This window comes from Lissotriton vulgaris, chromosome 4_1 (assembly GCF_964263255.1).
Source record: "Lissotriton vulgaris chromosome 4_1, aLisVul1.2, whole genome shotgun sequence".
In the NCBI taxonomy this organism is placed as follows: domain Eukaryota; kingdom Metazoa; phylum Chordata; class Amphibia; order Caudata; family Salamandridae; genus Lissotriton; species Lissotriton vulgaris.
The window spans coordinates 1,578,983,704-1,578,998,505 of record NC_141691.1 but is presented as its reverse complement, the minus strand read 5'-3'; the positions used below and the strand labels follow the sequence as shown (position 1 = coordinate 1,578,998,505).

The window sequence follows — 14,802 nt, the reverse complement described above, 5'->3', positions numbered from 1 at the left end:
CTAAAGAAGTTCTGAATAATTTGATTCGAGCAAAATAACATTTTAATAAATGTTCCACAGTTAAATTCGCGTATCAAGTACTATGGGGGACAAAACAGATCTGGAAAATTCTTAGCTATATATAAAAATTAAAAAGGAAAGGACAAAAACGGAATCATTTTATAAGAAGCAAGAACAAAGATGCTGATATTGGTCAATAAGATTTTGAGGTTTACGATTCGCTTTATACTCGTGAACATTTCCTAACTTAACATGAACTTACAGACTATTTCTGATCAATAAAGAAATCTGTTTCTGTTGAAATTGATTCATCACCTTTGGAGGCTGATGAAATTAGGTGTGTATTTAACTCCCTTGAGAATAAAAGCACCAGTTTCAGATCGGTTTTCATTAGAATTTTTCTTAACACTTCTCTCAAATATTAATTCCTAAATGATTGGAACTCTAACAACCTCTTCTCAAGGCTCACATGAGGATGCTCAAATTTGTATCATACCTAAAGGTAATAAAGATCCTTGTCTTTGTACAGGTTATAGACCAATTTCTTTGGTAAATTTTGGCTATAAAAAGAAAGATATTTGCTATTCGTCTGAAATCCTTTTTTCTAAAATTACTGGGATGAGAACAAACTGGATTTGTAAAAGGTTGGTTTATATTGGATAACATGCAAACTCTTTAATATGCTCAGTTAGTACCAGAAATTGACTACCTTTGCAGTTATTACTTTGGACACCGAAAAGGATTTTGACAGGGTTAATTGGGATTTTGTGTTCAAGTCTATGCCTTGGTTTGGGCCCTAAAATTATTAACCTTATCGCTATACACTATTCTACAAAAAAAAGCCTCAATTTATTAATGTTTTTTCCTTCTCCTTTTTACTTGTTAAGAGGGGTCAGACAAAGCTTTCCCTTGTTCCCTCTGTTGTTCATTCTGGCTCTAGAACCCATTCTCTCTTGACTTTGTAAGAACACTGACGTTACTGGCTTTCTGTTTAAAGATCTACATCTAAAATGGTCTGCATATGCATCTACCGGAAGACGACAGCGGGACAACAGGTACAAGGCAGGCACTGACCAGAAAGATTGGTCATCCCCTTACCGCTTCCCTCCAGGAAGCCTTGGCTAATAACTCAAAGCGTATGTATGAGAAGGGAATCTCTCTCTCACATATAGAAAAACGCCTTAGTGAGTGTATCACATAGTCTGTACCACAACACTAAGTCTGTTTTATTTTCACCACACCTTTTTAAAAAACGGTCCTGAGGAAAGCCAGAATACTCTAAGGCACTGGCTGAAACATGTCGACCATCTGAAGGACGCAGGGGGCAGTAACTCGCCACCCTCACGCGTCCTGTAGCCTTAATTTTAACCGCTGGTGACGGCCCAGTTATTAAAATTTAATTTACCCTCGGGTACTGGGACCACCACCAAGCCGTTTTAAATCACAACTCCCCCAACCTCACTGCACTCTCAGCAATATACCAGCTCCGCTGTAATCAGGCGTCGTAGCACACCCGGGACATACTAGGTGTCACTGGGTGGGCCCGATGATGAAGCATGCCACCAACTAGGTTGGTGGGTGAGGGCTTCATGAATACACCAACAAGGTGCCCGTGACAGAACTAATTTGAGTACTGTAACACTTTGGTCAACTTAAGCTAGTCCTCTTTGTTTAATCACTCTGCATATGCAGATGACATTCTTTTCTACATTACTAACCCGGAACACTATTCAGACCTTTCTTCGCGAGTCACTGACGTTTCTGCATTGCACGGCTGCAGCTTAAATATTGATAAAACGGAGATTTTTCCAGTGAATAATTTCTATCTTAAACATTTATTTGAACTGCTTTTACACTTATTTAAACGGCTTTTGCTTTGAATCCTATCAAAATTAAATACCCAGGTCTGTGGTTTTCTTCCTTTAAAAAACATGGTATCAAATAAAAAAATTGAGGAATTGCTGAAGAAACCTGAAATACTTATTAGCAGGTCGAATCTTTTAGTTCAGTCCTGGTGGGTTCGGCTGGACTTTATCAAAATAATGTTTTTTCCCCTAATTTTGTACACCTATTTATTAATACTTGTGCATATCCAGATTAACTTTTTTTTAAAGATAGACTTTATTAATGACATTTTTATGGAATCAAACAGCCATGCATATCAATTTCAAGATTACAAGTCTGATGGTGGTGTAATCTTTCCAGATTTACAGATTTACCAAAAAAGTCTTCATTCTAAAACTATCTCCATTTTCGATTTCTGATCTCAAAAATAAATTTCATCCTATATAGATTCATGCTGAGAAATATATAAGCGATCTTTTCACTTGTTGAGAAATTTTACTACTTATACAACTGCCGGTATTGCCTCTACATCAGTCCTTAAACATACTTATAAAATGTTACAACCTTTAATTATTCAAATCAAATCAGGGGTATTTGTTAAGGGCACAAATCACCCAAAGGTCTCATGGCGCTTGTGGACAAAACTCCTGGGTCAATTCAAGTAAAGGGAAGCAGTTAATTGTCGAATAGCCAAGTATTAACATTTATACGAAAACAGTTGTGGTCAGTGATAGTGCATAAATAAAAAGGTAGTTTGTTCCATAGAGCTGGTGCACAAAAAGAGAAGGACCTTCCTCAGTTTCTAGTCGTATGGATTTTGAGGGGTTCAAGACCCCAAAAGCCCGGAAAGATGCTTACAATTGCCTATGTGGCATAACAAATTTATTAAGATCAACAATAGAATATTTTTGGGGAATTCATGGTAAAAATCAGTACATCAACTCATACACAATCACAACATTGTTCCTTTTCATGAACTTCAGTCAAGGAGTCATTAAGCCTGCTCCTTTGCTAATAAATGCCACACCCTGACAAAGGGGCGAAGTAATGAGCGTTAGTTAGTTTACTGAGGGGTCAGCCCAGCAGCACAGTGAAGTGCGTGATGAGTGACAGGCAGAGAGAGACCCATTGCTCTGGCGCGATTGTGACAATTTTATTCAGATGTGTGCTTTGACCTCAGGGCCCCGTCTGACTCTCAGCAATTCCTCCTCCTGGTCCCAGTTATCTTAATAAAAATAAACACATGATTAACGGCAGCAGAACAGACTAAGCTATCTCGTAACAGACAGAGTCGTTATTTTGGGGGGCGGGAGGTGTTCCACCCCATACACCCCACCTGAAGCTACGCCCCTGAACATACACACCTGAAGTTGAATTCTGTCGCTCTTGAAAGGTAACGATTTTCGCTATCTGGGCCCGTAGCGTGGCAAGTTCATTTTCCAGAGCGTTGATCTTCAGGAGAGCTTCATTATTGTTTGCCACAGGCGGGTCTTCTACCGACACCTCTCTTTTCAGGTTAGGCAAGGACACCTGTCTAGTTGGAAGTCTAGCATAATCATGTATATTCTCTTGTGGAAGAGGTGCCTCGTTACATCGAACCTCTGATCTGTAATTAAACAAGAATATTTTAATCTACTTCTTTTTATTTCATTTAGCTAAGGTGTTGCACCAAGGTTTCACAGCTTTAAAACCTCAACACATCAAGGTATTATGCCCCACATTAGTCAATCACAGGCAAAGAACAGAAATTGAAGGAATAACTCATTTTTTTTCTTATATGTGATACGTTACAGCAAATATCAAACGCATGAAAAGGAAATCATTATGTTTAAAAATACCATTGTGTAAAGGTACCAAACAAGCCCATCACTTACAAACGTACAGTTTTGGGCCACACTAAAACACTACAAGCACAGTAAATAAGTAAGTGGCCCAACACCTTTCCTTACACATTTAAATATGGTGTCACAATTTAAAGCCCAGTTACTTGTCAATGGTAATTTAAATAGATTATTTCTTTTCCCCACAGAAATGTTAACTAGAAACATGTATATACTCAAGTGTACGCTACAATTAAAAAGACTATAAAATATCTCAAACACATGACATCCCTCTTTGGTTATTAGCTGCAGTACTGTTGTTGGTATGACAATTTTCCATACATGGTGCACGTGTGTTCTCGTGATCCATGGGCCTGACTGCAAGTATCTGGTATTCTGCTTGTTTTATTTTAGACCCTGGTGTCATGCTAATCTAGCATGTGCGGTAGGAGTAAAGTCCTGGAATTGTCTTGTCACCTGGAAGGGTGCACCAAGCCTCACTCGTTCACAAACAGTTTACTACTGTCCCGGTTATGGGTTTTGCAAACAGAGAGCTAAAGGCAGCTTGCCTTCTTTTGTGCACTACTAATTGTGGCCAGTCCTTTTATCCATATCAGTGAAGTGGAGGCCTAAGGACCCATTCATGTCAAGTTCCACTTCTGTGTGGTTACCAAATTCAGAGCGCCAACATCCCAAGTGACTACTGTGAATGTTTGTAACCTGCATGGTGCGTATATTGTATGTGCGAGATATACAAAGATATGGAGGCCTGTAGGATTCATTTTGAATATCCCTACCCTGTACTTTTGCACAATATCCTTGGAAAGCAGGTGGCACAATGAAGGTCTAACAAAGGATAGGATAAGTCAAAGTCTAATAATTAGATAGCCTATTCAAAAATGCAGAAGATGATGTTGACATAAACGTTGGGAAAAAAGGTAGCCCACCTAAACCCATCAAGCGTCCGGTATTACGGCTGGACAATAAATGAGCTCAGTTTAGTGAGACCTATGGTATCCTATTGTTGAGGTCATTTAGGTGGGTGCAGAGTTTGAAAATCCACTGTTCTATTAGTAAACGTTTGTTCGATAAAGGCTCTCTGTTGATGTAAGGTTTTTTGATCAGTGTCCATCGGATGTCATTGTCATGGTGACCACGTGAGGAGGTGTGTGGTAAGTTCTTTTGTGGGTCTTTTGCACCGAATATTACTCTGGTGTTCTTTAATCTTTGTGTTTACTGTGCGGGTGGGCATTCCTACGATTCGTGGGCAACATGGACATACAATAAGGTATATCAGACTAGAGCTGTATCAATTAGTGTCTAAAGGGTCATTAGACCTAGATTTAATGTGCTTTGTTTCTGGGTGGGCTGATAATCACCACAATTTCCGGCAGGATGATGTCCTGTGATTTTAGAGAGCACTAGTAGTGAAGTCTGAGCTTGTGTGTCTTTTTTCAGTTTGTTGATTAGTCTTGAATAGATCAACTTGAAACATTTGCATTTAAAGGCAAGGAATATGCTACTTACCAGTTGCATCTGTTCTTGGCATAGAGGGCTGCAGAGTGGTACATTATGAATAGATCGCCATCTGGTGTTGGGCTCGGATGATTGCACTTGTTTTTCTCTTGGAGAGTCTTTTGTAGATGAACAATTGTTACTTACCTGTAAACAGGTGGTTCTCCAGTATTGGTGTCTTTCATAGATTCACATGCTTGAATATTCCCCGTCGTCGGAGTGGGAGTCCCACGGTAAATAAAATAGCAATAAATACTAAATATATAAAAATATATAATAAATATATATATACATAATAAGGAAAAACCCAAAAAATGCATACAAGAAGCATCTGGTACCTAACCAGAAAGTTCCACATAGGAATGCATGGGAATATAAAAGTTCCAATGCAGCCTATCCTTGTCATTATGTTAGTCCAAACTGCAGCCAATCAGGCGCCAGCAGCCCTCTAGAACCTTCTCCTCAGAGCTCAAGCCCTCAGATTTTCGTAGCACAAGAGTGACCACAGAGTCTATGAGGAGAAGAGAGCCTCTGAGGGGAGGATGGGAGGGTCGCATGTGAATCTATGAAAGACACCAATACTGGAGAACCACCTGTTTACAGGTAAGTAACAATTGTTCTTCTCCAGTATTGGGGTGTCTTTCATAGATTCACATGCTTGAATATAGAATAGTTAGCAGTCCGTATCCCATCACAAAGTTTCCAGAATGCCATGTAGAAACAAAAGGTTGGAATCGACAGGTGAAATAACCCATGTCATAGAAGATACACAATAATATATGTATACATAGAGAAGACATGCATAAGACTGGAAACTAGTAGGAGGAGGGTAGAACAGAGGCTCACCTTTTTGAAAAAGATTACGGAGCACAGCTTGTCCCACTGCGGTATCTCCTTCAGCCATGGCACCCAGATTGTAGTGCTTAGTGAACGTGTGCCTGCTGGACCACGGGGCTGCTCTGCAAATCTGATGCAATGGAACTCCGGCAAAGAGCGCAGTCGAAGAGGCCATAGATCTGGTAGAGTGGGCCCGTACTGCAGTCTGTAAAGGCTTTCCCGCCTTCTGATGGCAGAAAGCAATTGCCGAAGCCACCCAGCGGGCTACTGTAGGTTTGGTGACTGATCGCCCTTTTTGAAAGCGGCCATAGGCCACAAAGAGCTGATCCGATTTTCGGAACTGGGCTGTTCTGTTGATGTAAAACTTTAAACATCTTCTAATGTCCAAAGAGTGCAAGCGTTGTTCCGCAGGAGATTGCGGGTTGGCAAAGAAAGACTTCAGTATAACAGGCTCATTAATGTGGAAGTCTGAAGGCACTTTTGGAAGAAAAGTAGGGTTAGTGCGTAAAAGCACAGAATCCGGTTTAAACTGTAGAAATGGTGGCTTGATCGTGAATGCATGCATATCACTCACTCGACGTGCAGACGTCAGAGCAAGTAAAAGCGCGACCTTCCAGGTGACATACTTGAGGTCTGCTTTATGGATTGGTTCAAAAGGTGCAGTCATTAATTGTGATAGGACAATGTTGAGGCGCCACTCGGGAGGGGGACGCCGAACTGGAGGGAAAGTCCGAAGAAGTCCCTTGAAAAATTGACGCACCAACCTGGATGAACATAGGGAGGCGGAGCCATCATGGCGGAAGCGTGATATTGCCGCCAGAAAAACTCTTAAAGTAGCATGTGACAAACCCGACTGAGCCAGTTGGAGAAAGAAAGGGAGGAGCTCAGCGGGCGTGGCACGCAAAGGATGTACTCCGGCGTCCGCACACCAGTGGCAAAAGCGTTTCCATTTCAACTTATAGGTCTTTATAGTTGATGGAGCCCTGGCCTGAGCAAGGATGTTACGACACTCCTGAGGAATGGTTAGATGTGCAAATTCACAGTGTTCAGGTTCCAGGCTGACAAGCTCAGGGAAGAGGGGTCCGGATGGTAGATTTGACCCCTGTTCATGGAGAGAAGATCCATTCGAGGATGAAGAAGAATGGGTTTGCATTGAGACAGGAGTAGCAGCTCAGAGAACCACGCCTGTCGTGGCCACCTGGGAGCAATCAGAAGGATGTGGCAGGGTTCCCTCCGAATCTTCCAAAGTACTCGTGGCACTAGAGGGATCGGAGGAAAAGCGTAGGCGAAGAGATTCGACCAATCCATCAAAAGGGCATTGCCTTGGGATCCTTTGTGGGGATGCCAGCTTGCGTAAGCGGGGCATTTGCGGTTCTCTGGAGCTGCAAAGAGGTCGATTTCCAGAAATCCCCAACGACGAAAGACCATATCGAGTGTTGGCTGGTGGAGTTCCCACTTGTGGTTTGATGATCTGGATCTGCTTAGGGAATCCGCCAGAAGGTTGGACAACCCCGGAAGATGAACTGCGGTGATTGTGATTTGATGATTGATGGACCAGTCTCAAATCGCTTCTGCCAGGCGGGACAACACCGGAGACTTTGTTCCGCCCTGCTTGTTTATATAATGCATACAGGTTGTGTTGTCCGTCTGTATGAGAACCGACTCCCCTTGCAGCACTGGTTGAAATGATTTCAGGGCCAAAAAGATAGCCATGAGCTCCAATTTGTTGATGTGCCAGGTCTTTTGATGCAAAGTCCATTTCCCCTTGACGGAAAGGTCTTGGAGGTGAGCTCCCCAGCCCTCCAGGGATGCATCCGTCGTTAAAGTTAGATCTGGGGTGTTGAACAGAAAGGACGTGCCTGCCGCTAGTTGGTGTGGTTGTGCCCACCATTTGAGCGCTTTCTTCATGGGAACGGTGATGGAGACCTGATCGTTGAAGGAACCGGTGACTTGACGCCACTGCTTGTCCAGAGCCTGCTGGATAGGTCGTGCTCGTAGTCGGCAATGAGGGACAAGAGCGATGCACGACGAAGCCATCCCAAGAAAGGACTTCAACAAACGGACTGAAGCGCACTTCTTTGCCAGAAGTAGCGAAACTCGTCGGAGAATCCTTTGCTGACGCTCCCGGGAGACAAACGCCTTTGCTAGTTTGGTGTCCAGCGTTGCTCCTAGGAAATCCTTGCAAGTTGTTGGCTCCAATTGAGATTTCTCCAGATTGATGGACAGACCCAAGGAACGGAATACTGTCTGGCAAACGGAAGTACGGTGTTGAAGTTGTGAACGGGATTGTGATTTCAGGAGGCAGTCGTCGAGATATGGGAATATCTGGATGCCTTGGAGACGAAGAAAGGCCATGACCGGAGCTAACATCTTTGTAAAGACTCGGGGGGCCGACCGGAGGCCAAATGGAAGGACCTTGAATTGGAAATGAAGGTGCCCCACCTTGAAGCGCAGGAACTTTCGATGACCTGCGAGAATTGGGACATGGAAGTAAGCGTCTCGGAGATCGATGGTTGTCATGAAATCTCCGACTGAGAGTAAACGCAAGATTTCTGTAAGCGTTAGCATACGGAAGGTCTGATCCTTGAGATAGTGATTGAGTGCTCTCAAGTCCAGTATGGGTCTCCATTCTCCGTTCTTCTTGACGACAAGGAAAAAACGGGAATAAAACCCCTTCCCTCTCTGAGACTTTGGTACTACTTCCACCGCACCCTTTTGAATGAGAAGGCGAACTTGATGAAATAGTTCCTTGAGGTGCGGAGGTGGCGGTCCGGAAGGTGGCGTTGGAGGAGGTACCTCGACAAATTCTAATGCATGGCCTTTTTTCACAATGTCGAGTGCCCAACGGTCCGTAGTAATGGAGGACCATTGAGAACCAAACAGAGAGATTTGACCTCCAATTCTCCGTTCGACAGACAAGTCATTGACGTTTGTTGGATTGTCCTCTGAAAGTGGACTTTCCTCTGTAATTTCTGGCAGGTTGCTGACGGGAAGACTGTTGGCGGTTACCGGTGAAACGTTGGTTACCTTGGTTAAAGGACCGATATTGACTGCTTCCTCCACGAAAAGTGGATGTAGTGCCACGTCCTCGAGCACCCCGAAAGGGCTGCTTCTTAAACTGAAGGGTACCCAAAGCACGTGCAGTGTCCGTGTCCTTTTTTATAGATTGTAGCGCTTCATCAATATGCGCTCCAAATAATGACTCGCCGTCATATGGCATATCCAGGATTCTTGTCTGAACTTCCTGTCGAAACGAAGTTGAGCGTAGCCAACCTTGTCGACGCAGGACGGCCGCTCCAGCGAGTTGGCGAAAACCAGTGCAGGCCACATCCACTGCACAATCAATAAGTTCCTCTGCAGTTCTTTCTCCTTCTTGCAGAATTTTCTGTGCTTCTGCCTTGGAAGCATCCGGGAGTAATGCCACATAGGCGGACATGTCAGCCCAAGCCTGACGGTCAAATCGACCTAAAATAGCCATAGCGTTAGCTACTCGAACAGTTGTAGAGGACATGGAGAAAAATTTACGCCCAATAGCATCTAGGCGACGGCCTTCTCTGTCTGGAGGAGCGGTGATTGTAGATGCTGGATTCTTTGAACCTCTTTGAGCTGCCTGCGTGACGACAGAATCGGGCTTAGGTTGACCTGTAAGGCATGCTGGAGATCCTACAGGAGCCTTGTATTTCTTTTCCAACCTCGGCAGTTGTGCTGGTAAAGAGTTAGGCGTTTTCATTAATTTGACCCCTTCAGTCCAGATGAAGTCTATAATCGGGACTGTGTGTATCTGTTTCAAAGGCTGGTTCTTGAAATCATATAGGAAGCAATCTTCCTCTCTGTGGGCTCGTGGTAATTTGAACCGTTGCGCCGCCCTGTCCATTAATTGGTGGAAACCTGCAATATCCACTGGAGGAGAATCCCCTTGTGGCACCTGAGAAGAGGATGGTGTTTGGGCTCGATAATCATCCCACTCCGCTAAATGTTCTTCACCATCCTCATCCACATCCGCAACTTCTCCATCCTCACGCTCAGGAGGATTCTCGTCATCATCATCATCTGGATAAATGGTTGTGTGAACACGAACTGATGTACTCCTGTGAACAGTAACAGGCGGCGCCGGTTGTGGAGGAGCCAGTGCCGGCTCCGTAACTGGATTCAACACCGATGGGACAGCTGTAACCTGTGGAGATGGTGGGAAACGCCGATTGTAATCTTCCAACATACTTTGGAGGTTTGATATCATTGATATAGGCAACATCGCAGCTGGTACCTGAGGGTGAGTAGCTTGATGTTGGCCATACTGATCTTCTTCGTCGTTACTGAAATCTTGGCACTTAATGTTCAAATCCGAAGGACTATGAGCTTGGTCATCAGACTCTTGATCTGAATCAGTAGCAAACAAAGGAGATGGAGGATTAATCATGTCTCCTTCTGAAAAAGTCTCGAACTGGACAGATTTGCTGGACTGTAGAGGCAATAAAGGCATTGAAGCAAATGAAGAGGCTGGCGTGGAAACTGCGTCTTGCATACGCGTCGAAGGCATGACATCAGTCGTCTTCTGCGAGGGAACTGACCTGGATGCCGTCGCCGACGAGGAGACCGTCGACGGAGTAATCTTCATAGGCATCGTCGACGGAGCATTCACCTTCAATGTCTTCGTCAACGGAGCCGTCGTCGACGGAGCGGTCGTCGACGGAGCGGTCGTCGACGGGACTGATGGAACAGGTCCTCTCGTCGACGGGACAGACGTCGACGGTGTGCTCGTCGTCGAGGGCGTAGACAAACTCAGAGTCCTCGAACCTCTAGTCGACGACGACCGGGTCGTCGACGAGTGAACTTTCTTAGTCGACGAAGATGAAATTGGAATCAAAGAAGAAACGGTCTTAGAACTGAGAACCACTCTCATCGACGACGAAGACGTCGACGCCGAAGCCGACGACGACCCAGAGGCCAGCGTCGTCGTGACTGTCGTCGTCGATTTTGATCCAGAGACAGCCATTCTCGTCGACGGAGCTGAAACTACCGTCGTTGACGGAAAATCCGTTTTCTTCACAGAAAAACTGGAATTTGAAGCAGAAGGAGCCTGAGAGCTATGTCTCGTGGGCCCAGACGTGGTAGGTAATGGTGAAGACACCGCAGGGGTCAAAGCGAGGGATAGTTTCCTCTTTTTAAGAAATGGGGAAGGCACCTCCTGCACACTACCACGCTTAGAAGCTGCTTTAGAACGGCCTGACACAAGACTTTCAGCATCAGAAAGTACATTGTCCTTGTCCTTCAGCCTTTGAAGCCAAACTAGTAAGCGGCCTTCTCTGTCCTTAAGAGTTTTCTCTGAGAATTTTCTACAGAGCTTACAGGTTCCCACTTCATGGTCCGGGTAAAGGCAGTAAATACACTTACTGTGTGGGTCGTCATGAAATAATCTCAGCTTTCCACAGGAGGAACAAGCTCTGAAGAGAGACTTCTTACTTGAAGACATTGTGGAGAAACTGGAACACTTGAAGAGAAGAAAACTGAGCAGAGCTCAGGGAGACTCCCTTACACACGACGTGCGGTAGAAAATCTGAGGGCTTGAGCTCTGAGGAGAAGGTTCTAGAGGGCTGCTGGCGCCTGATTGGCTGCAGTTTGGACTAACATAATGACAAGGATAGGCTGCATTGGAACTTTTATATTCCCATGCATTCCTATGTGGAACTTTCTGGTTAGGTACCAGATGCTTCTTGTATGCATTTTTTGGGTTTTTCGCTATTATGTATATATATATTTATTATATATTTTTATATATTTAGTATTTATTGCTATTTTATTTACCGTGGGACTCCCACTCCGACGACGGGGAATATTCAAGCATGTGAATCTATGAAAGACACCCCAATACTGGAGAATGGCGACTCCTCCTTTGGTTGCTAGTGCGCATGGGCATCGGCTCCATCCTTAGATTGTTTTGCCATAGTAGTGTTAGATGGGGTAGTATGATAGAATACAGATAGAAATGCCCATGTAAGTGTATCTAAATAAGATAGTGTTGGAACAGACACAGGTTTCCGGGGAGGCTGGGAGGGCATGTACCACTCTGCAGCCCTCTATGCCAAGAACAGATGCATACTGGTGAGTAGCATATTCCGTTCGAGACATATGAGCTGCAGATGGTACATTATGAATAGACTATACAGCAGTTCTCTCCCTAGCGGTGGTCACCAGTGTCTGTTGCAACTGTCTGAAATAAAGTCTTTAATACAGCTTGTCCCACTCTAGCTTGTTGTGTTGTGTGCATATCTACACACTAGTGCTTTGTGAAGGTATGCGGTGTAACCCAGGTAGCTGCTTTGCATATGTCATCTAGTGGAATGTTTCCCAAGAATGCCATAGATGCTCCTAGTTTACGTGTAGAGTGAGCTCTAGGAGGAACAGTTAATGTCCTCTTTGCTTTTAAGTAGCATATTTGTATACATTTTACAATCCATCTGGCAATGCCTGCTTTAGAGATGGGATTGCCCTTATGTGTAGGACAAAACGCCACAAATAGCTGTTTTGTCTTTCTGAAAGTTTGTGTTCTTTCTATATAGTACAATATTGCCCTTCTGACATCCAATGTATGTAGGGCTCTTTCCGCTACCGTCTGTGGTTTTGGAAAGAAGACCGGTAGTTCCACTGACTGATTGATGCGGAATGCTGAAATTACTTTAGGCAAGAATTTTGGGTTTGTTCTAAGAACCACTTTGTTTTGGTGTAACTGCATGAATGGTCTTGAATTGTAAACGCTTGCAATTCACTTACTCTTCTGAGTGAAGTGATAGCTATGAGGAAGGCCCCCTTCCATGTGAGGAATTGTATTTCACACCTATGCATAGGTTCAAAGGGTGGTCCCATTAGTTTGGTAAGTACTATGTTGCGATTCCAGACTGGGGAAGGTGGCAGTCTTGGTGGAATGACTCTTCTGAGTCCTTCCATGAAAGCTTTAATTGCTGGTACTTTAAACAGGGAAAGATGTTGTCTGTTTTGTAGGTACGCCGCTATAGCTGCGAGATGAACTCTGATAGAGGTATATGCTAAGTTACATTGCTGCAAGTGTAGTAAATAGCAAATAATCTGTTTAGTGGATGCGTCCAGAGGGTTGATGTGATTACTGTTACAGTATACAGCAAACCTTTTCCATTTTGCTGCATAGCATGCTCTGGTGGTAGGACGTCTTGCTTGTTTAATGATTTCCATACATTCTGGTGGAAAATCTAAATATCCAAACTCTATGACCTCAGGAGCCAGATCGCTAGGTTCAATTGTTTGGGATCTGGGTGCATTATTTCTCCATGGTTCTGTGTAAGGTGCATGGGTAATAATCTTAGCTTTTGACGTGGCACCTGTGAGAGTTGTAGTAGCGTGGTGAACCACGGCTGTCTTGCCAACGTGGGTGCTACTAGTATCATTGTCATTGAATGGTATTGCAGTTTCCGAACCACTAATGGAATTAGTGGGAGAGGGGGAAAAGCGTAAGCAAATTTGTTGGACCAATTTATCCATAGTGCATTGCCCTGGGACCGGTGGTGTGGGTACCTGGATGCAAAGTTTTGGCATTTTGCGTTCTGATGAGTGGCAAACCGATCTATCTCTGGTTGCCCCCATCTTTGGAAGAATGGCTGCAGTATCTGGTCGTGCAGCTCCCATTCGTGTACTTGTTCTGACTCTCTGCTTAGGATGTCTGCTATCTGATTTTGAACTCCTGGTAGGTGTTCTGCTAACAGATAGATCTTTTGAGGAACGGCCCATCTCCAAATGTCCTGTGCTAGTTTGGATAGTTGGAGAGAGTGTGTCCCCCCTGTTTTTGAATACAATACATTACAGTCATGTTGTCTGTTCTGATCAGGACTGCCTTGTTGGTTATTTGCATTTGGAAAGCTTTTAATGCTAGAAATACTGCTAGTAGTTCCAAGTAATTGATGTGCAGTCTCTTTTGCTGCACACTCCATTTCCCCTGCACTGTGTATTTGTCCATATGTGCTCCCCATCCGGTGAGCGATGCGTCCGCTTTCAGTATCACTTGTGGAATCGGTTCTAGGAACGACCGTCCCTTGGAAATGTTTGTTGTGTTCCACCACTTCAGAGAGCGATGCGTACGGTCGTCTACCAACACCAGATCTGTAATCTGACCTTGAGCCTGATTCCACTGTGTCGCTAGACACTCCTGTAGTGGACGCATTTGTAGTCTGGCATATGGTATTAGCAGTATGCAGGAGGACATCATGCCTAACAGCTGCATAAACACTCGTGCTGGTAGTGAGTGTTGTGGTTGAAATCTTTGTATCAGCGTGACCATTGTTTGTATCCTGATTGGATTGGGTTATGCTTTGGCTCTTTCTGTGTCTATAGTAGCCCCTAGGTATTGTTGAATCTTGTTTGGTTGTAGGTGGGATTTTTTGTAGTTCACCGTAAACCCTAGGTGGTGCAGCAACTGAATGGTCTTCTGTGTGTTGTGAAGGCATTCTTCTTGTGACTTGGCCTTTATTAACCAATCGTCCAAGTAAGGGAAGACATGTATTTGTTGTCTTCTTAGGTGTGCTGCAACCACTGCTAGGCATTTTTTGAACACCCTTGGTGCCGTTGTGACCCCAAACGGAAGGACTTTGAACTGATAATGTTGTCCTTCCACTACAAACCTTAGGTATTTCCTGTGGGCTTTGTGAATTAGGATGTGAAAGTAAGCGTCTTTTAGATCCAGTGTAGAAAGAAAGTCCCCTTTCTTCAGTAAAGGAAGTACTTGTTGGAGCGTGACCATGTGGAAATGTTCGAGTTTATGTAT

The 14,802-nt window shown here is 44.2% G+C and overlaps 1 protein-coding gene across 2 annotated transcripts in view; it reads right to left on the bottom strand.

The window, feature by feature from the left end:
- Positions 1–14,802, bottom strand: part of MTFR1 (mitochondrial fission regulator 1) — a 367,443-nt gene that overhangs the window by 83,471 nt on the left and 269,170 nt on the right. For both annotated transcript variants that reach the window (XM_086965807.1, XM_086965808.1), the window contains exon 5: positions 3,210–3,451. In XM_086965807.1, the coding sequence (XP_086821933.1) occupies positions 3,210–3,451 (242 nt within the window). The remainder of the gene's footprint in view (positions 1–3,209; positions 3,452–14,802) is intronic.